The sequence below is a fragment of the Archocentrus centrarchus genome, unplaced genomic scaffold, assembly GCF_007364275.1.
Source record: "Archocentrus centrarchus isolate MPI-CPG fArcCen1 unplaced genomic scaffold, fArcCen1 scaffold_24_ctg1, whole genome shotgun sequence".
NCBI lineage: Eukaryota > Metazoa > Chordata > Actinopteri > Cichliformes > Cichlidae > Archocentrus > Archocentrus centrarchus.
This window is the reverse complement of record NW_022060254.1, coordinates 6,035,614-6,057,410: the sequence shown is the minus strand read 5'-3', so window position 1 is coordinate 6,057,410 and position 21,797 is coordinate 6,035,614. Positions and strand designations below refer to the sequence as shown.

The 21,797-nt window shown below is 44.1% G+C and overlaps 2 protein-coding genes across 2 annotated transcripts; one reads left to right on the top strand and one right to left on the bottom strand.

The window, feature by feature from the left end:
- Positions 1 to 77: 77 nt before the first annotated feature.
- Positions 78 to 20,056, bottom strand: LOC115775643 (macrophage mannose receptor 1-like). Its single transcript, XM_030723114.1, has 6 exons — positions 19,928 to 20,056; positions 19,184 to 19,320; positions 1,824 to 1,965; positions 1,366 to 1,632; positions 852 to 1,077; positions 78 to 426 (listed from the first exon to the last, which is right to left on the bottom strand). The coding sequence occupies exons 3-6, from the start codon at positions 1,855 to 1,857 to the stop codon at positions 78 to 80; spliced, it is 876 nt and encodes a 291-aa protein (XP_030578974.1). The 5' UTR covers positions 1,858 to 1,965; positions 19,184 to 19,320; positions 19,928 to 20,056.
- Positions 11,424 to 16,547, top strand: LOC115775677 (uncharacterized). Its single transcript, XM_030723154.1, has 7 exons — positions 11,424 to 11,540; positions 11,861 to 12,208; positions 13,338 to 13,670; positions 13,757 to 13,855; positions 14,487 to 14,813; positions 15,481 to 15,810; positions 15,879 to 16,547. Exons 1-7 carry the CDS (start codon positions 11,504 to 11,506, stop codon positions 15,968 to 15,970), a joined length of 1,566 nt encoding a protein of 521 aa, XP_030579014.1. The 5' UTR covers positions 11,424 to 11,503; the 3' UTR covers positions 15,971 to 16,547.
- Positions 20,057 to 21,797: the final 1,741 nt, after the last annotated feature.

Below are 21,797 nucleotides of genomic sequence, written 5' to 3'. Positions count from 1 at the left end.
TGCCTTTAAAGAACCCTTTCACATTACAGAGGCAGAAAGATGCTGAGTTGGTGAATAAGCAGCCTGTTAGTGCAGCTTTAATATTTAGAACAGAAGAAATTAAACATGCCATCATCAGGCTGACGGCTCCATGCGTGGCTTCCTGCTGAGGCCATGGCTCCAGACATGTTGCAGTCATCCGTGCTGTTAGAGTCCCAGTTGTTATAAGTGACGGTCTCATCAGTGACCCAGAACCAGAACCCCAGGGTGCAGGTGTAGCGCAGCCCCAGCCACACAAAAGGAGTTGAAGCATTTTTGGCCTTTTCCTGGACCCATCCCTGCTGCTGAGAGCTGCTGATGGAAACCAGGTCGTGGTGCTTCTCTCTGCAGTAATAAAGAGCCTCTTCCCAGGTCCTGCTTTCCTTGATCAGGATCACTTTATCTGTGATCAGAAACACAAAGAACACAGAATCCTTGATTTTCATGAATGTGAACAGCACAAACAAGACAAACAGGTCCAAACAGTTACACATGTGAGTGTGTCTGTGGTGTGTGAGGGACACAACTGAGGAAAGGCAGACAGAGCTTTATTATTATAACCACAGAGAGAAATCTTTGAAGATGCCGCGCATGCAGCTAAAACTGATATTTCACCTGATACAGACAAACAGATTCATGCAAACACATCATTGTTGACCTGAATCCTCTCAGGGATTCTCCTGTTTGGGAAAAGATGAATCCTTTCCAACTGACCTTCATAGCAGAAGAAAGGCTTTGTTTGGTTACATCCATCAGAGCTCCACCTTCCTGATCTGTCCAACAGAGTCGTAGCACATTCCTCTGTGCTGAGTCCATCATTGAATGAGTCCATGTCCCAGTGTCTGAAAGAGAACTTACTCCCATCTGACCACCTCCAGGTGTCTCTGAACAGGCCGATCCAGAAACCTGCAGACCTGTTCAGCTCCTTAAACTCTGTGCTGTTTATCTGATGGAGTCCACTGACCAGGTCAGTGTGATTGACTCTGCAGTAGCTCTGAGCCTGAGTCCAGTTCTTGTCCTCATAAATCAAATGAAATGTTTTATTGTTTTTCATCATTTCTGTCGAACCAACAGAAAAACACAAAAACATCTTTATCAGGTCATTTGTCTCATTCTTCAAACTGACTCTTTCAAATCAGGAATATTTGATACAACACTGATTATAAATTAGATTATATCATTATTAAATATTATATTATCACATTAATGTCCACATATTCTCACCATCATAGCAGATGAACCCCTTAGTCTGATTACATTGAAAATCTGCCCATTTGTTTTTTGTAGCCACACAGTTCTCGGGGGATCTTTTATCATTTGGCTCCTTATCTCCCCACCAGCTGTTACTGTCAGAGTACTGTTTCTCAGAGTACTCCTCCACCCCCGGCAGAGACCAGTGCCACGTCCTGTTTTCTCCTGGTTTGCTGTACAGTCCAATCCAGGCTTCTCCTTTATACTGTGTGGAGTTCTGGAGTCTTCTCATGTCTGTCAGGTCAAACACTTTGGCCAGGTCTGTATAATTCTCTCTGCAGTATGCCTGTGCTTCCTCCCAGGTCTTGTTCACATTAATAAAGTGGAACTCATACAGGCCACATGTGAGGAAGAAGCTCTGACCTGAAACAGCAGAAATCTGGTTGAATATCTGCGCTGATACAAGCAGGAAACTCATTTCACCATCAAAGCGTCCAGTTCACAGGTAAATCCCTGATGTCATCAGTAAGAGTACAGGTGTTTAACGAGTCCTGATCAGACTCAGAGGGTTTCAGGTGGAAACCAAAGGAGCCCTGGTAGCATGAGTCACTCACCCATCAGAAGAAGCAGAAACAGACTCCACTGCATGGCGGCTCTGTCACAGCAGAAGGACTTTTCTTTGTTCTGCAGGGAAACGATGACCTCAGCAGCTCTGCTGTGTTTGATGGACGCCGTACGTCAGCACTGATATCAATACTACAGAAGCAAACACATGGATATTCAATGGTAGGACAGGATTTAGAGTATATGTCACACACTGCTATAATAAATGTATGATTATTCTTAATCAATGATCATCTGTTTGAAAGAAGCCGTGAAGGAAAAAGCAGCAGTTCAGATGTAGTGGACACACCACCTCTGTACCCACAAACATGAAGTCCAGCTTTGACACTTACCTCTGGTTCTTCTGCTGTGGACGTGCTCATGAAGGCAGCTCTGCAGGAAATAATCATATATACTAACACACACGACTCTGTCTGCCCCCCATCTGAATATTAAAATACACACATTCCTGTTTGTGCAACACAAAGATCCAGCACAGGTATCAGTTATGGAAAGACTCATTTACATGGAGCTACGGAAGAAGGAAAATAAACAGAAAACGCTGCACTGAAGACTGTCCAACACGCAGAGACAAAGTGAGGCTCATTCACATATGGAAATATGTCTTTCTTGTTTGCATCGTATTTTCTTACTGAAGGCGTGGGGACAGGTACACCTGGACAGGTGTCCCTCTGTTAGACAATCAGACTCCATTCATACTCACAGCTGTAATCACAGGTTTTTGACACTTTTTAACACCTGAGTGTGAAAATGAAGCTACCTGTGGAGGTGGAGCATGAAAGGGTGTGAGAGTAAAGTTTGTTTTATAAAGCCGTCCAGCTTTGACCAGAATCATGATCTGAATGCACTGATACACCAAACATGTCTGCTTTGACAAGAAGAGCTCTGTAACGTGTCTGTAGGCTCCTCCTGTTAATGTTTTTCCTTTTATTCATTCATTTCTATTTTTTATATTTACTCAGGTGCATGTGTAATATGATATTGGCAGGTTTTACAGGCAGGAAGAAAAGAGAAAAATTAAAACAGAAACTGGGAGACGGATGATTCTTTGTAACAACAAATACTTTATAAAAGTGTTTAATGACCCGGCAGCTGCCCCCTGTGGATACCCTCTTATAGATTATAAAGACTATTAACGACTCAGAGCCTGCTGTAACACCGGACAGTCGTTTATATCCCAACAACAAGATTGAAGAGGTGAAAGCATGTCTGCATCCATGCAGAGGAATTTGACTCTGTTGGTGCTGATATACAAATCTGGACCCAAGAAGCTCCAAGAAGAGCTGATTTTACAGCTCTGACCTGTGCCTCAGACGGAGCTTAGAATGATGGGAGTGAGGTCATTATTGACAGATGGATCATCAGAGGGTCACATGTCCACAGACACACACGTTTCTGATCCAGATGTGTAGCACTGCTGACTGGGTAGTTTTTAATTTATCCATCCATCCATCCATCCATCCATCCATCCATCCATCCATCCATCCATCCATCCATCCATCCATCCTTCCATCCATCCTCTTCCCTTTATCCTGTTCAGGAGCCTATCCCAGCTGTCATAGTGTAAGAGGTGGGGGTACACCTATGTTACTTTGTCTCCGTTGTTTTTCTCCTCACTGATAAAAATAATAACATAATGAATGTAAGTTCTTGTTGCTAACAAAGATGACTTTTTTCTAAAAAAAAAACAAACAAAACTCAAATTAATGTTTTGTTTATTCTAAAAGTGTAAAAAAATAAACAGGCGCGGTCCAATTAAAATATGTTCTCACATTATTTTACTATCATTCTTATATAACATCAGCATCCATGTTGCACACATGCAATATCATATTCATAACACACAAAGAGGCTGTGTTTGGTTAACAAAATGACAAACGATGACATCATAACAAACGAGGTGAGTTCCTGCATATTAAGCAGCTGTTCATAAGGTAGCTGTGCTTGTATATGATACAGAAAAGAACACAATGCAGATTGTTGAGAAGTCCTTCTGCAGCTGTCTTCCCGGATAAATATGGATGTGCAGTTTTTCAATAGTTAATGTTTTAGCTCAGGTTTAAGTTTGTTTGGCGAGTTCCCAAAACTGACAAAAAGAACCTTTGTTTGTCTGTTGTGATACAAAATGCCACCCGGTGCTCCCCCGGTGAGGTAGACGGGGTCTGTATTCATGGAAGTGCATCGATAGGAGATGATAGCACACTAACACACAGAGGAAGTGCATGTTTTTAATAATTATTTTAATGTGGCTGGTTAATTCTGTAGTGTTCATGTTGATTCTCATTAATTGTCTCATGTTTTAGTAACTGAATCAAACAGAGCAGATCAGATTTGTTGTTTGAGATGGGGGCGGGGGGGGGGGGGGGGGTCCTAAATCGAGTTTCCAGTCTGCACCATTCAAATTAAAGATAAATGTCCCACATGCCCTCCATCAGGTTCCAACCTGGAACCTTGCAAGAAAAGCTCTATAGAGTCTCTATAAGCTTTTCTTGTTAATGTTTGTGTTTTTGTTTTGTTTGTTTGTTTGTGTGTTTTATTTTATTTATTTATTTGTGTAAATATACATTTAATTACAGCTGACAGGCTGAGGAGAAAAAAAAAAAAAAAGGAGAGAAAAAGGGGAGAAAACAGAAAAAGAGGACAGAGCACCACTAAACTAACCAAAACAATTCAAATGCTGCAACTACAAAAAAAAAGAAAAGACAGCATACCAAAACAGAACAAGCAATACCTGGAAAAATAACTATGTGGAAAAGGCACAACAAAATGAAGCATGATTGTATAAGAACAACAATTTTGTTATGCTGTGATTGCGTTAGTGTCTGTGTCATGGAATGCACTTACCAACGAGGGCAGAAAGCCGCCGCTCCACCCACAAGGAGCCAGAGGCAGGCAGAGAAGGACCCAGGAAATCCGAGCCATCCGCAGCCCATCAAGAGCCACGAAAACCTGTGGCCGCACATTCCAGCGACAACCGCATACCCAGCCCAGCAGAGGGGAGAGGGAGGTCCCAGATGGAGCCCCCCCCCAGTTGAGGGGCAATTGCCCCAGGGAATTCGAGGCATCAGGAAACCGGCCCCCCCAGAGGCCAGCCCCCCGTGCAGGCCGGCGGCAGGGCCCCAGGGCCCAGGTGCCCAAGAACCACCCGACATACCGCAGAGCTATTTGAGTTATTTTGAGGGAAGAATAAATTTAGACTGTTATATAAGCTGCACACAGACTACCTTTCATTGTGTCAAAGTGTAATTTTGTCAGTGTTGTCCCATGAAAAGATATACTTTATATCTGCAGAAACGTGAGGGGTGTACTCACTTTTGTGATACACTGTATTAACACAGACAACTCTGTCTGCCCAGCATCTGAATATTAAAATACACACATTCCTGTTTCCACAACATCCAGACTCAGCACAGGTATCAGTTATGAAAGGACTCATACATGTAGCTACGGAAGAAGGAAAGAAAACACTGCACTGAGGACTGTGAATGAGTGAGACTCATTCACATATGGAAATATGTCTTCCTTGTTTGCATCATGTTTTCTCATTGTGGAAGGGTTTATGACAGGTACACCAGGACAGGTGGACCCAGACTCCATTTATGCTCACATAAATTCATGTAACATTACAGGTCAGCTGTAATTTCAGGTTTTTGACACTTTTTTAACACCTGTACGTGAAAATGTAGTGACCTGTGGTTTACACCCCAGAAGACTAAGGAGGGAGGCCGTAAATGGAGCCCTCATAGCCAAAGGAGAAAAGCCTCAGAGAGTCAGAGGCAATGATCCTCTTGACCCACTGGAGGCCGGGCACCCAAGCAGAAACCAAGAATACAGCTCTGAGGCCCCAGGCGCCCAACACACAGCAGAACACATAGCCCCCACCCTGCATGACCATGTTCCACAGGGACCAAGGTTGAGCAGGTCCCAGACCCAGGCCCAGCTGTACACATACAATACAGAGAGAGACCCATACCCATACCCACATATACAAATACATAAATATACATATAGGCCACTCACGCACTCATTTACACACACCCATATACCAATCATACAAGGACATACAAAGACACACCAATCCTCATCAGTCCCTCCAATCAAGTGTGGACGAGCAAGCCAGAGCTAGTGGCAACCCTGGGAAGCAGTCGACCCAGCCCACAAATCACCAACCACCCCAGACCCTGGGAAGGGTGTAGGAAACAGGGGTGTGCAACGACCTGCCTAACCCCTCCCCCAACTCAAAGTATTTGGGGTGATGTGTTGGGTGTATGTGCTGGTGTATGTGAGTGTATGGCATGGAAAGCATGTGTATAACTGTGTGAATGCTATAGTGCTATAAAAAGTGAAGGGACAGATGTGTCATGAACACTCATTAAAAGTACCCATCCACCCCAGGGCCCACAGTGACCACACCCCAGACCACAACTGTGCTCAAGGCTCTCTAGTACTCAAAAGAAACTCTGAAGAAATGCAGAAATATGTTCTCAGACCTCTGGATCAATAACTCTGGGGCAAATAAATATGATTGTATTTATTTGAGGAAACAAATTAATTACCAGCACTGCATGGGAAAGTGTTAGGGTGGGAAACGGGGTGTGCATGGAGGGAGCCGATGGAGGCGGATGGGTTCAGGGTTACTGTGGAGCTGACCCAGCTCTCCCTCAACTAAACAGTCCTGATAAAGGTGGAGTGTTCATCAGGAAACGGTCGCGAGGAGTACCAGTTCACACAGATCACAAGATGGGATGTGCCGGGGAAGAGCATCTGTTTACATAACTTCCAGGAGAAAATGAGATTGCCAGCTATCCAAGGCCAGGCAGGGGGGCCAAATTCCAGATTATGCAGTTGTTGAGGTACAGGCAGTCGCTGAAAATTTACTGACTGCCTTAAGTCTTACTGAAACCTCTCAATGGCGAATTCCAATTAGTCGAATTCTTTTGGTTCTTCCTCGCCTTCAGAACATACACTTCTCCAAGATTTAAACCATTTCATCCACAGGCATGACTGAAACTGGCCTACAAGCCACAAGACTCGCTTCCGGTTCAGCTCCAGCAGATTCTGAGTGTGGTTAATGCTCTGCACATACTTTCATATTGACCAGGCAGTCTTGTCAAGGCCCGAACGGCTGCCCAGACTTTCTGAATTTCCCGATGTTAGGAACCCTCCAAGTCCATTAAGAAAGTATCCTGTTACCAATAAGCCAAATATGTAAGCATCTTCCACGTCTTCAATGGACAAACCTGCCAAGCACATTATCCTCAGGTGTCCCCAGGAGTCCAAAATGTAGCCAGCTGGGTAAGTTCCGGTTGGAGAAGACGGTTCTCCTTTTCCCAATCTCATCATCGAGAAAATTTGATCAATAGCATTGAGAGACCAGCTGATCAAATCCATAGTTTTAATTTCTACTTCGGAGATGTGTAAAGAGAGGCTCTTGAGTTTAAGCCAAGCAGCAAAGCAGGGTGGATAAGGAGAGGGTTGGGAGAGAGAAAAAAAGGCGTCCATCTCCACCAAGAGCAGGAAGAAGACATAGAAGGAGGGGGACCCATCAGCTCTGGACTCTTGGGTGGAGCAGGACGCCCCACAGACTACTGCACCATACTTGTCAAAGAACGGCAAAGTTGCATGGTCCTCGTCAAATTCAGACAGCAACCTGGGAAGTACAGCAGCATCAAACATCATAAGGATGACTCCAGGGCCAACAAGGTATTGGGCTGCCCTTGTCCAGGACATTTCATCCACCTTTCTCCTGTTCATCACACCAGCCATCGAAAAAATCATCCTGGAGAATACAAATTTGGAGGGTTTCCAGAAATATGGAGAAAACTGGAAAAATATGGATGAGATTGACCTGTGTGGCTACATAGGGCTTTTGATATTAGCAGGTGTATATCGGTCCCGTGGCCAGGCTACATATAGTTGCTGGGATGCAGAGAGTGGAAGGGCAATTTTTCGTGCCACAATGCTGCTGAAAATCTTTCCCACTTTCTCAAGAATGCTGAGATTTGAAAGCCGTGAGTCAAGACCAGCAAAGTGTGTGACGGACAAACTGGCAGCTATCAGAGCCATCAATATAATTAATTCAGAAGTAATTACTTCACATTTATTTAATAGCAATTTAAACCTTTACTGTGTAAAACAAAACTGTTTTGACAGTTGATTGGTTGTAAAAAAGAAAAAAAGTATAATGCTGTTCACTGGTGATTGTGTTTTTGTTTTATGCAACAAAAAATACATGATAAAAAATGAATTGAATTGAGTTGAATTGATAAATAACAGGTTGTTTCATCATGCAAAATAGATTTTGGATTTAAAATTCAATTAACCTGCTTTATTTTGGGGCTTTGGTAGGGCGGGTCATTTTTGACAAGGGGAGTAAACAGAATGTCAAGATCGCACAAGGGTTAAAAACACACAGAGAACAGGTGAACTGAATCAAACTAATGAGACAAGGCAAGCAAAACTGATGATAATGCACAAGAGGCCAGACTGACAAAACAAAACAGGAAGTGACTAGACATGACACAACAAGACAGTCTTGACAGGGATTCAGGGAAAGCAATAACTGTGACCAAGAACATACTGTCATGTCCTGGGCCGGTGGCCCAGTGTTTTATGTTTTTTTTGGTATGGTTTCGGTTTTCTCGGGTTGCGTTTTGTTATCTTTTGTATTTGCCCTCAGTTATTTCTAGTTCCTTGTGTCTCCCTGTATTCTGTGTCAGGTTTGCGTCTCTGTTCCCTCGTCATACTTCCTGTTTTATTTTGATAGCCGTCCAGCCCCTGTCTGTTGTATTCAGTTTTGCTTCCCCTGGTCTCGTCTTGGTTATCAGCGTCACCTGTGTTCCCACCTGTTTCTTCTTCCCTCATCAGATCCTTTGTGTATTTAAGTCCTGTGTTTTCTCTGCATGTTGTTGTGTCGTTAATGTTTCTGTGCCTGTGTGTTCCTGTGCTCCCTGTGTCTTCCCTTCGCCTACCCTCAGAAGGATTTTGTATTCGTGCCCCCGAACCTAAATAAACACCGTTTACATAATGCCTACCTCTGGAGTCCTGAGTTTTTGCTCTTCTCCGCCTGTCTTATCGCCGGCCGTGACACATAACTGGAGATGATGTGAATGTTTGAGTGACGCTGAGCCTGAAATGATTTGAATACTAACTGTACTACCACAGGGGTCACCGGTGACCCCAAAGGGTTAAAGTGACTTAAATGTCAATAATATGAAAGTTGTGATGAGTATTAATCTCAACATATTTTCCACCAAAAATCACCTAAATCGGTAATCATTGGCTCTATAACTGATCAGCAAACTGTGTCCGAGTCCACCTGCACAGCAGGAGGATCCAAACGGATCAGGATCAGGAATTCAGACCAGATATGGTCCAGATCCAGTTCAGGCTCCAGTCATTTTCCATCTCATCCAGTCTGGATCTGTTCATAATGGAGTAATTTTTCTGACACGATCTGCATTCTTTAATTAAAATATTTCATTCTCCCAAAGTGTACTGAAATATTTAAAACCTATAAAGCTGAGTCACTTCTGAGAACATGCAACTGTGACTGACCTCTGACCTTTAACAGTGACTCAGTGAAAGGTCTCTCATGTGGCTGTCAGACAGCCATCATCTATCAGTGAAGCTGATCTCAGATCAGATTAAAACAGTTAAACTGGAAACATTAAAGGAGATTTTCTTTAAATCTCATTTTTATTCAGTCATGGCAGAAATAATGAAATTCACTTTAAAAAACAGTTTTTATATAAACTGAACTGTCATAAACTGCAGCAAAAACAGTTTTTATTAAGTAACAAACTGACCTGAGGTCAGCTCCCCCCAGGGTCTCCTGCTGTCTCAGTCTCTAACACACAGGTTAGAGACAGGTTAGAGACACAATTACAATATTATCGTAGATGATATATATTGCACACCCCTAGTGTGAATGCCCCATCCAGCTACCAGTCAGTAACCTGCCTCAGTACAACATGGCAACTCCTGTTAGGCATCATAGCAGTAAGTTGAGCAGTCATGTGGCTCAATACATGAACTGGGCCCAGACAGCAATTGGCAGAGAGACCAGGGGAGCAAAACACCAGCTACTGGTAGATAGAGCAGTCACTGTAAGATCAGACTGAATAATCTGTCCACTGCCTGCATTGATTACACATGGATCCTGAAATGCCTAAAACTGTACAAACTCAACAGGACCTTAAGAGCCTTCATCAGGAACTCAATGAGAATGTGGAGAACAACACTAGAGGCCAACTTGAAGCCCACTGTACAAGTCAACATCAAGTGTAGGATTTACCAAGGAGATGCTATGTCCCCACTGCTGTTCTGCATAGGCCTGAATCCCCTCAGCCAGATCATCAACAAGACTGGCTACAGATACCGACTACGGAATGGAGCAAACATCAGCCACCTCCTGTACATGACATCAAGCTGTATGCTAAGAGTGAACGAGATATCGATTCGCTGATCCACACCACCAGGATCTACAGCAATGATGTCAGAATGTCATTCGGACTGGAGAAGTGTGGTCGGATGGTAACTAAGAGAGGAAAAGTAGTCAGAACTGAGGGGATTACGCTACCAGAAGGCAACATTGCAGACATTGAGGACAGCTACATGTACCTTGGAATCCCACAGGCAAATGGGAACCATGAAGAGGCCGCCAGGAAAGCTGCAACCTCCAAGTACCTGCAGAGAGTAAGGCAAGTCCTGAAGAGTCAACTGAATGGGAAGAACAAGATCCGGGCAATTAGCACCTACGCCCTGCCAGTTGTCAGATATCCTGTTGGGATAATAAGCTGGCCAAAGGAGGAGATGGAAGCCACTGATGTTAAGACAAGAAAGCTCCTTACCATGCATGGAGGGTTTCACCCCAAATCCAGCACCCTGAGACTGTACGCTAAGCTGAAGGAAGGTGGCCGGGGACTAGTGAGTGTCAGAACCACTGTCCTAGATGAAACAACAAAGATCCATGCATACATCAGGAAGATGGCCACAAAGGATCATGTGCTTAGTGAGTACCTCAGGCAGCAGAAACCTGAGAAAGAAGAGGACGAAGAACAGGAACCATCATGGAAGGACAAGTCTCTGCACGGCATGTACCACCGGCAGATGGAAGAAGTGGCTGACATAGAGAAACTTTTTAAAGCATGTTTTAAACAGCAACACTTTCATAACCTGATTTCAGCAAAATAAAGTTAACTTCAGGAATTAATGTGATGCAGAGCTCAGCTTGTAGTTGTAGTTGAGATTCATGAAGGATTCAGACAAAACTCGAATTACATTTTTTTCTATTACACAGGAATAGAAGACTTCACTGGCAGAGACTGCGGTTTGCTGTCAGTATGTAAAGTATGGACCGTGTAATGTCTAAAACATCTGCTGTCTACAAACACTTAATCTGGTGTGACAACAAAATCACTAATACTGTTCACATGACATTTGATATGTCTGAGTCTGATGAGCCATGGTGAGACAACACTGAGGTGGAAGATGTGGGCCAGTCTGTTCCTCACACTGCTTAGTTTCACGTCATGCAGCAGCACACTTCCTCTTCAAATCAAAAGTGAACTTTTCTTTCTGCATTTGCAGTTGCTGAGGTTGTGTTTCTGTGTTCAGTCAGCAGCAGACCCAACACGACTTTGTGCTGATTTTAATGTTTTAAAGGAGGATGAAGATGTTGCTGCTGGTCCTGCTTCTCGTGAACGGTAAGAAAATCTAAAAACTAAATGCAGCCCATTAATCTGCACTCAGACTGTTGTTTGACCATCATGAGAAAGGACGATATTCTCACTGTGTGGTGTTTATAGGATGATTAGTCTACAGCTCTCTAAGAGTTCAGCCTTTCACTCAGTTTAAACTTGTACAGATTAAATATGAACATTTCTTTGACTTCAGTGTTTCTGATTAAATCTAGTTTGTATTTGAGTGACTGACTGTAAACCTGCTCTCTGCTCCCTGCAGATAAATGTGGACTCAAACCCACAGCATGCAGTTCATTTGTGTTTCTTTTTGTGTGTCCTCAAAGTTTCTCAGCATGCCCTGGCTGTGCTGGTGGAGGTGAATGAGGGGGTGGAGTCTGTCCTGCTGCCCTGTCAGTACTCAGGTTTTATACCTGAGGACCCCACAGTGATGTGGACTCGCAGTGATCTCGATCCCAAATCTGTCTACCTGCTCAGAGAAGGAGGAGATGATCTTAGAGGACAAAACCAGCGTTACAGCGGACGCACATCAGTGAGGTCTGATGCTCTGGACTCTGGAGACTTCAGCCTCACTCTGAGGAACCCACAACTGACTGACAGCGGCAGCTACACCTGCTCCATCAGTGATGGAAGACGAGAACGGAGACTGAGAGACATCCAGCTGCAGGTCAAAGGTCAGCAACAAACCCCAACACCTGCTGTATTTACAGGTCAAAGTCAGTACTGTAGACAAAGGTCAGAGGTCAAACTGAAGGGAACACTTCCTGCAGAACTCAGCAGCAGCATTTAGCACAGACTGAACTTCAGTGGAAAGAAGAAAGCAGCAGAAAATCAGATGTGACTGCTACAACTTGTGCAGTCTTTGCTCCATGTGGAGGATCAGAGTCCTGACATTTACAGACTGTATACAGAGTCAAACATGGAGCTCTGTGAGAAGAACTGCAGCTCAGAGACATCAGCAGCAGGAAGTGTTTGGATGTTCAGACTCGAGGAGCTGCTGTGAAGCTGATCTCTGTGAACAGAGACGCAGCTTTAACTTCTAGAAGCTGCAGCAGAGCTTCATCCAGGTGGTCCTGATGTGAAGGAGACTCTCAGGTTTGGTTGTGTCCATGTCAGGATTACTGTGGTGCGACATGTCATTTACATGATGTAAGGCTTGGATGCAGATGCTCAGCCATGGAAACCCATTGAAGCTCTCTATACACTGTTACTGAGCTAATTTGAAGGCCACATGAAGGTTGGAAGCCTGTAGTGACTGACTCTGCAGAAAGTTGGTCACCTGTACAGGTGGCATCCTACAGTATCACTGAACCAAACCGGCATTCATTGAGCTCCTGAGAGCGACCCATTCTGTCACTGATGTTTGCTGAAGCAGTCTGCATGCTTCGGTGCTTGGCTTATACACCTGTAGCCATGGAAGTGACTGGAACACCTGAATTCATTGATTTGGATGGGTTAGTGAATATTTTTGGAAATATAGTGTATTTAAAGATGTTGGTTGACTCTTTATGTCGGCCAGATGTGACATGGTCAACTATCAAAATGGTTTAGTATGAGCGTGTCACAAACTGTGTCAGCAGAGATTTTAATGATCTGATTCCAAAAATATTCATTATGATCTCTTTGTAGTTTGTAACCATAGCAACATTTCATCAGTTCCATTTAGTTACCATCTGATTACTGGTTACAGGACAGGGTCAGAGGTCAGAGGTCAGGAATGTAGATCCTCAGCTGGGCTCCAGTTCCCATCAGTGTGACTGCTGCTGCTTCTACAGCTCATATTGTGGTTTATTGTCCTCTCAGACCAGCAGGTGGAGGTGAAGGTGGAGGAAGGCTCAGAGTCTGTCATCCTGCCCTGCAAAACAACACCTGACCTGCCCGAGGACACCAGGGTGGAGTGGACTCGCTCTGACCGAGAACTCATGATCGTCCATGTGTATTCTAATGGAAGTGACCACCTTAACAAACAGGACGGTTTTTACAGAGAGCGAACGAAGATGAATGAAGACCTGCTGAGAACTGGAGACCTCAGTCTGACCCTGAAACAGCCCACACAGAGAGACACAGGAGGATACATCTGCACCATCTACAGGGACAAAGACATCCTGAGACAGAAACTAGTGCTGCAGGTCAAAGGTCAGATGTGGCTAAAAGACAGAGGTCAGTGCTGTAGATTTAGGTCAGAGTTCAAAGGTCATGTTGTTTCTTGTGCCTGTCTACAGAACCATTTCCATCCTGGGTGAAAGCTCTCCTGGTTCTCCTGGTTCTTCTTCTGGTTTCTGGAGGTCTTTCGTTTTATTTTCTGCAGTACTTCATGTCAGGTGAGTCTCTCCTCCTAAATTACCCATAATGCCGATGGTTAGCAGGTGTCCTCTGGGGTCTGTCTCTCACACAAATTTGTTCCAGAAGCTGAAAGAGTTCAGAGTTCAAACAGCTGATACAGAGAGCTGAAGAGAAACTTCCTCCTTCACACTCAGTCACTGATCAGTGAAACAGCTCCACAACATGACTTTACTAAACAGTGTGTGTGCTTCACTGCACTGATCTGACACGCAGCTGTTCTTCTTCTGTGGTGGTAGGCTGCCATGGAAACATGTGCTGACAGGAAGTGTGGCAGCAGCTTCAGTAAATGTTCCTCCTTGAGTTGTGCTCAGTCATGTGGTGGAGAGCTTCAGATGTTCAGAGCAGACACACGAGATCTTCATGGTTTCTGTGCTGATGTGTGTGAGACGTGGCCAACTGTGGAGGCTCAGTGTGTCTGTTCTTCTGCTCTTCATCCAACATGTCTGCAGCTCTTTACAGGACGCTGTGACTAGTTACCAAAGAACGAGTCAGGAACACATCAGGAACAAACTGACACACAATCTGAGACTAGGAGGAGGGGACAGGGAGGTCATATGACCATCAGGCCTGTTGATGATATAATCATGTTGCACGTTTTTGTCTTCTCAGTTTATAAGGTGGAGGTGGACTCAGGGGTGGAGTCTGTCCAGCTGCCCTGCAAATCTGCAGTTCATCTTCCAAAACATGGTAAAGTGGAGTGGAAGGATAACGAGGATGATATGGTCCACATGTATCAGAACGGCTCTGATCAGCCTGAAGAACAGCACCAGTTTTTCTGCGACCGAACGAAGATGAAGAAAAACCGGCTGAGAACTGGAGACCTCAGTCTGACCCTGAAATACCCCACAGAGAGAGACACTAACACCTACACCTGCACCGTTTACAGAGGGGACGGAAACATCCTGATGAAGAAAGAAGTGCTGCTCCATGTCAGAGGTCAGTGCTGTAGATACAGGTCAAAGGTTAGACAGCCACTAATGCCAGGTACCAGGTGACATTAGTGGGTGGAGCTGCTTAGTTGGCCCAGTCATCTCTTCACTGCTGCCTGTTACTCAGTTTTATCTGCATCTTAGAAGTTAAAGGATTGGTGGGGCGGTGTGGAGGGAACTACTGCTCAGTTCTTGTGTTACATCACTCCCCTCAATTTTAATAGCACTCTACCTTCACATAGTCAAATACATCTTTTTTACACCATACGCTTACATACCCCAACACATGCACCCAACATATCATCCCATATCCCTCTCAATACTGATGAGTGGGAGTGGGGTCTTCCAACTCCCATGGTTTACACATCCTACTCAGGGTGAGGGTCGGCTTGCAGTTTTATTTGATTTTCAACTCATCCTCATATTCACACAGTGTTACAGCTAACATCCTTTCTCAGACTGATGCTGAAAAGCTAATTCATGCATTTATTACTTCTAGGCTGAACTATTGCAATTCATTATTATCAGCTGTCCTAAAAGCTCCCTGAAAAGTCTTCAGCTGATCCAAAATGCTGCAGCTAGAGTACTGACAGGGACTAGAAAGAGAGAGCAGATTTCTCCCATATTGATCTCAGACTTTGTACAGCTCGTGTTATGTTTGATTGTTCTGTCAGTCTGTCAGGTGGAGGTGGAGGAGGGGGTGGAGTCTGTCCAGTTGCCATTCAAAACCACACAAAACCTGCCTGGAGATGTTGGAGTGGAGTGGAAGGACAGTTCATGCAGAAGAGTGCACTTTTATCCAGAAGGGAGGACTCCTCAGCAGCACCAGGTTTACAGAGACCGAACAAAGATGAATGAAGACCTGCTGAGAACTGGAGACCTCAGTCTGACCCTGGATCAGCCCACAGAGAGAGACAGCGGGAAATACATCTGTGAGGTCAATACAATGGAGGGAAACACATGGAAAATGTTCAGATACAAAACAGTGCAGCTCAAAGTCAAAGGTAGGTGTGCGTGTGTGTGTGTGTGTGTGTGTGTGTGTGTGTCTGACTGTCTTGTGTCTCCTCTGCAGGGAGAGCTCAGGTCCAGGATCAAACAGGCATCATCAGGAACAGAAGCAGCTCCATTGATCCGACTCCTCTGATGGCTGATCAATCAGTTTGATCTGTTTGTTCTTTGATTATTGATCAGTGATGTCAGAGTGGAGTCAGTGTGATGTTGTTGTGTGTTTGAGTGTTTTAGTGTCCATGAAGGTCTCTGCTGCCGTAGATCCTCTGAACTGTGACAGAGGTCTCACTCTGGAGGAAACTCTCAGCACTTTCCATCATGGAGGACGTTCCCTCACTGGAACAGGTGGAGGAGAGAGGAGAGGAAGCACAGGTGGATGCTCTGAGGAAGAGGAGTGCAGCATAATCACATGATCAGAGGGGTGTGGACTTCAGTGGTCACATGTTCCACTTTGAAGGCTCATCTCCAACAAAGCAGACCTGTGATCACTTTAACTCACTATGATGGATTGTTGCCATTTGTCTTTGTGTCTCTGCTGCTTTTCTTGTGTGTCTGTGTGTCTTTGGGATATTGGATAGAGTCATGTGACCTGCCCAGGGACTACAGATGGACATGAGCAGTTTAGTTCCAATCTGGCAGCTTTCCATCTTCTACGTTTGTACTGATGTCCATGAACATGCACTGTCCCAGTGATATTAATGCAGATAAAAACAGCTGCTGACCTTTAACCTGATCCAGTGTTGTTCTTCTTCTGTGGTGTTTGTGATGGAGCAGCTGCTCCTGATGTGTTTGAGGATCAAAGCAGGGTTCCTGCAGCTTCAGCAAACTCACATTTAAGACCTTTGAAGACTTTTTAAGGTCACTCAGTGAAGTTTAGGAGCAGATTAACACCAACCACAAACACATCACTTCATTAGAGTTACACACTCCACCTTAAACTATTTGAGTTTAAGGTGGAATGGTGGGCGCCGCCTTTGGGCAGAGTATAGCTGTCTGATGAGTCCTCCTCACACCTGCTCTAAGTTAATGCAGTAGGACAGGCAGCAGAGATCTGCTGGATCATCTTCACCTCAGTGATGACCAGAGCAGCACGCGCAAACATTTGAAGCATTTGTGTGGGAAAGTCTGACACCATTTTCACAGCGACACCTGCTGGCCACTTTTGCCATCATCACATGTTAATAACCAAGGACACAGACCAGCCCTGCACACAGCTGAACAAGGCTCCTTATTATAGCAGACTACCAAAAATTAGGATCAGTGCATGCTTTGGAGAAATCTTCATACAAACAAGGACAGACGCTGAGACTGTTGGAGACAGCAGGCTGTGACATGCTGACTGATTTTAAATGTGAGCAAGCAGGTCATCCTTCACTGAGCGACCACCAATAAACTTTCCTCACCTTCATTTACAGCTTACAGCGATGAGGCCGTCTGACGCTTCACTCAGTGTGAGTCTGTGGTTTTGGTTATGTGAACCTGCTCAGCTGTTTCCTGTTTATGGGGTCGTGACTGCAGCAACAAGTATTTTCTGCTGAACACGCACATTATTGTAGGGAACAGACTTAGAGCTCAAAGTTCCTGCCTGTTTCCTCCTTGAACCTAGAAGTGCTGTTTCTACTGAGATCTTTTCAGCACAGTGCTTATCATCAAAGTTTCCCCAAATCTAAATATTTCTAGGATTTTGAACATGAAATTGTGTTGAATTCTATCCAGAGTTGTCCAGGGGGAAATGTTACAGACCAGGTGAAAACAGGTGAAGGCAGACCTCAGAAATAATCACCAAATTCTATTTTAACACATCTGACAAACAAAAGCCAAATACATTAGTGAGCATTAAAGCTTTCAGCCATTAAAGCTGAATGATTCTGAAACACAAAGCTCGTGTGTGTGTGTGTGTGTGTGTGTGTGTGTGTGTGTGTGTGTGTGTGTGTGTGTGTGTGTGTGTGTGTGTGTGTGTGTGTGTGTGTGTGTGTGTGTGTGTGTGTGTGAGTGAGTGAGGGATGAGGACATGGAGATCTAACCTCTGCTTCTCCTTCTAACTGTAAACCACAAACCTGCAGAGATAATGTGGCACTGAGAGGTTTCCACCACTGGAGGGCGACCATTTGACCTCTGATCAGTTCTTTAGTTTCAGGTCCGTTTCTGCTGACTGCTGCAGGTGAGCTTATCCCACCTGCCTGACCTCATGACCTCTGTCCTCCTGTTGCAGGTGTGTGTGCGCTGCTGCTGTCTGCAGACATCTGAAAGCTCACTGATGCAGGTACCACCCACTTCACTGTTTTGGTGTTCACTGGTGCCCAGCATGCAGTCCCCACCAATAGTCCTGCATTTTAGAGCTTTATTCTCTACTGACCGAACAATCCAGGTAAACCCTGCAGACGTCCAAACACCATGAATGCAGTAATGTGTTACTGACATTACTGATGATGCTGTAGCCCAGTCTGCATCCATGGAATGAGGCCTATGGCTTTGCCTGCTGATCCACAGGATGTGTGGATGTGAATCTCTTTGACCCACATTAGAAGATTTGTACAAACAGTGAATCTCTGGGCAGGTCAGGACTCTTCTGTTTTTGCTGAGACTGAAGGAGCAGTCCATGAAAACTGCTCCACTGCAGCTCAGCCAACCTTTAACTACAGGAACAAATCAGTAAGTAAGGCATGGGTGTAAGTGGACATGGTTGGCAATCATGCTGCCTCTCTCAGGTTAAAGGTCATGAACTCCAATGAGCTGAATGCTCCACAGTCGAAACCGCTGACCTTTGTACCGAGCAGAGCCCCATTCACTGATCTAAGCACCCACGCTTAATAAGGCTTCATCAGACCTTCATAGGATTCAGATCAAAAACATTTAAATTCATTGTTAAGATGTTAAAGTCTGAACAGGCGGTCAGTGTGAATGTGTCAGTGCTGCAGTGATGTGTTCATATTTCCTGGTTCCACTTAATCTATTATCATACAAGAGCATCTCCTGTTTAACCTGAGGCATGAAAATCACAGCTCTAATGATGGAAGTACCGTTTACTGGAAGGGAAACTGGGAAGAACATTCTGGACATGTTGGGATTTATTATATCATCATCATTTATAATCATTACAGCTGTTTAGACACTGTTCTCAGAACTACTTTAATTAATTCATCATTTTCTAATTATCAGTTTTAATAAAACATTAACACATAGAACACAAAAAATAAACAATGCTTACTGCATTACACTTGTTGGAACCCCCACCACCACCACACACACACACACACACACACACAAGCCCCACCCCCACCAGAATTACTGCCTAAGAAGACAATCGAACTCTGTTTCCCAGCACACACCTGGGTTTGGTCCAGGTGAATCACTGATGGCTCAGCTCACCTGAACATTTGTGCAGCAGAGCTCAGAGCTGGGTTTGTAGAACATCTCCTTCTGAGGTCTCCACAAGCTCAGAGCTGCAGGATCTTTGTTCCAGCTCTCTGCCTGCTTCTCACTGAACCTGTGAGATGAAGATGGATCTGAGAACAAAGAACAAGGGAATCAGGTTAAAGAGTGAATGACTCGGGCTGAGCTGCTCCTCCAGCAGGTACAGGTCACATGTCTGCTGCACTGGGCTGCACACAGTTTGGTTTCTGGTAAAAAGATTCATAAATCTGACCCTGAATCATTCTCATGTTCATGCTCAGGTTCTGCTTTAAAATAATCCTCACAGAGTCCGACTTAGATGTGTCGTCTAAAGAGTTCTGAGTCCCAATTAACAAAACATATTTCTAACGTGCTACATGCAACATATCACACTATATAAAAAGTTTAAAACCCACACTGGTTTAGTCTGGTCTAAAAGGGTTTCAGTCTTCGATATGCGTCGATCCGATATTCAGTATCCGCGTCCGGCACCGGAAGGACCCCTTCCCCTTGAAAATATTTTTTATACTTTAATCCCTGATTAGTGACTAAATATAGACCTGCAGTAGAAACGTATTTAGGAGAATGCTTGTGAATATAAAGCATTACAAGATTACGCTCATGCAGCCCCCAGTTTTTCCAACATAAACACTGATGACGCAACAGCAGCAGTCAGCTGCTGCTGACATTGTGGCAGTAGCGCAGTGGGTAGGCGCTCACCTTGCAGCCCGAATGTTGCAGGTTCGAGCTTCTGTCCCTGCGTTGCGTTGTGTCCTTGGGCAAGACACTTAAACGACATTGCCTAACGGTCTCTGGCTGCATGACCGCAGATGCTCGGCTCTGGATGAGTGATCTGGAACGATCATTTCGTTGTGTGCCTTGTGCGCACAATGAGTTGAATCTAATTTACGTGCAGTCCGTCTGCCCAAGCGCAAAGAGGCGGAGCCGGTGAGCTCAGATGGAGCGGAAGAAAGTTTCCTCCCTGTAACCTCCATTAAACCTTTACTGGGAAACAGCTGGAGGTCCTTCATCAACCACCTGATCAGTAAGTGAAGAAAAGAGAACTTTGTAGCTGCTCCATCCACCCTGTTTGTTTCACACAGGGAAAAACTGCAGTACGGAAGTTAAAATATGCAGATGAACTGTTACTCGGATGGAATAATTGATTGAATACTCGATTACTAAAATAAGCGATAGTTGCAGCCCTACTGAAATTTGCAACATACCATAAGCCAACGCATCACCTTCTCACATAGGAGCAACAGGATTCAGGTGATAGAGCGTTGTTGTAAGTAAAGTTTATTTATTTAGTGCTTTTCACAGACAAAAAGTCACAATGTGCTGTACAATAATTAAAACACAATATCAAAAAAACCCAGATAAAACACCATGTTAAAACATAACATTACCATATTAAAGGAAAAAGAATAAAATTCAAGTCAGCAGAGTGGTAAACAGTTCCAGAGCTTTGGCACCACTGCCTGAAAAGCTCTGCCCCCCCCCTGGTTCTTAGTCTTGTACGTGGAACAACTAAAAGATTTTGATTTTGTTGTGTGAGAGACTGTTGACTTATGTCAAATGTATCCAGGCATTTGAAATCACTTGTTTTTTTGTTTTTTGTTTTTTGTATCGGTATCGGCAGATAGTCAAATGTAAAATATCGGTATCGGACCTAAAAAAAATGGTATTGTGCCATCCCTAGTCTGATCTAAACTGTTTCAGTCTGGTCTAAACTGTTTCAGTCTGGTCTAAACTGGTTGGAGTGATGTGGAGTGTGTGTGCTGATCTGACCTCCACTCTTCCTTGTGTAGATGACTCCAGCTAGAAATAAGATCAGACCCAAGATCAGTCCTACGGCTCCAACGATGGCCAGTCTCTCTGTTTCAGGCATAGGCGGGACTGAGGACACACAGGTGAGAGTCACACAGGTGAACAGACACCCAGGTGCACAAGTGTGTAGACACAGGCAGGTATTTCCCAGCTGTTGTTATGGTATTCTTTTGTGTTTATCTTGTTGCATTATTCCGTTGTTTCGTTCCATGTTGTCTCAGATGTTTACCACCCATTTTTTGCAATATGCCCAAGTGCCTGTGAGCCAGGAAAATGCTGATTCTGTAGTAGAAGATGAAGATGACACCCTTTTTGACGTATAAGCCGGTTGTATCTGTATTTGTGTTTACCTGTTGGAAAATCCTGTGTGAAGACAGCCTGGTTTGATGTTAAGTTTGGTTTGGCTGTATTTTGCATGAAATATCATTCATTATGTACTAGATGTGTTAGAGAAAATTTCCTATAGTGTGATTAATTTGTAAACAAAAGGGGGAATTGTAATAGAAAATTTTACTTTAACTTTTTATCTGTTGGTTGACCACAGAGCAGTGGTGTCAAACTCAATCATTTGAAGGGCCAAAATTGAAGCCACAGTCTGAGAATTAAACAGAATTAAAAATCAGCAATATGATTTGAATGGTCAGAATTCAGCAACTTTTCCCTCAACACATTAAATAAAATATAAAATGATATTTTTCTTCAAAAATTTTCATCAGGAAAAATGAGAATATTTCAAGCTGATGAAAATTTGTTATTTTTT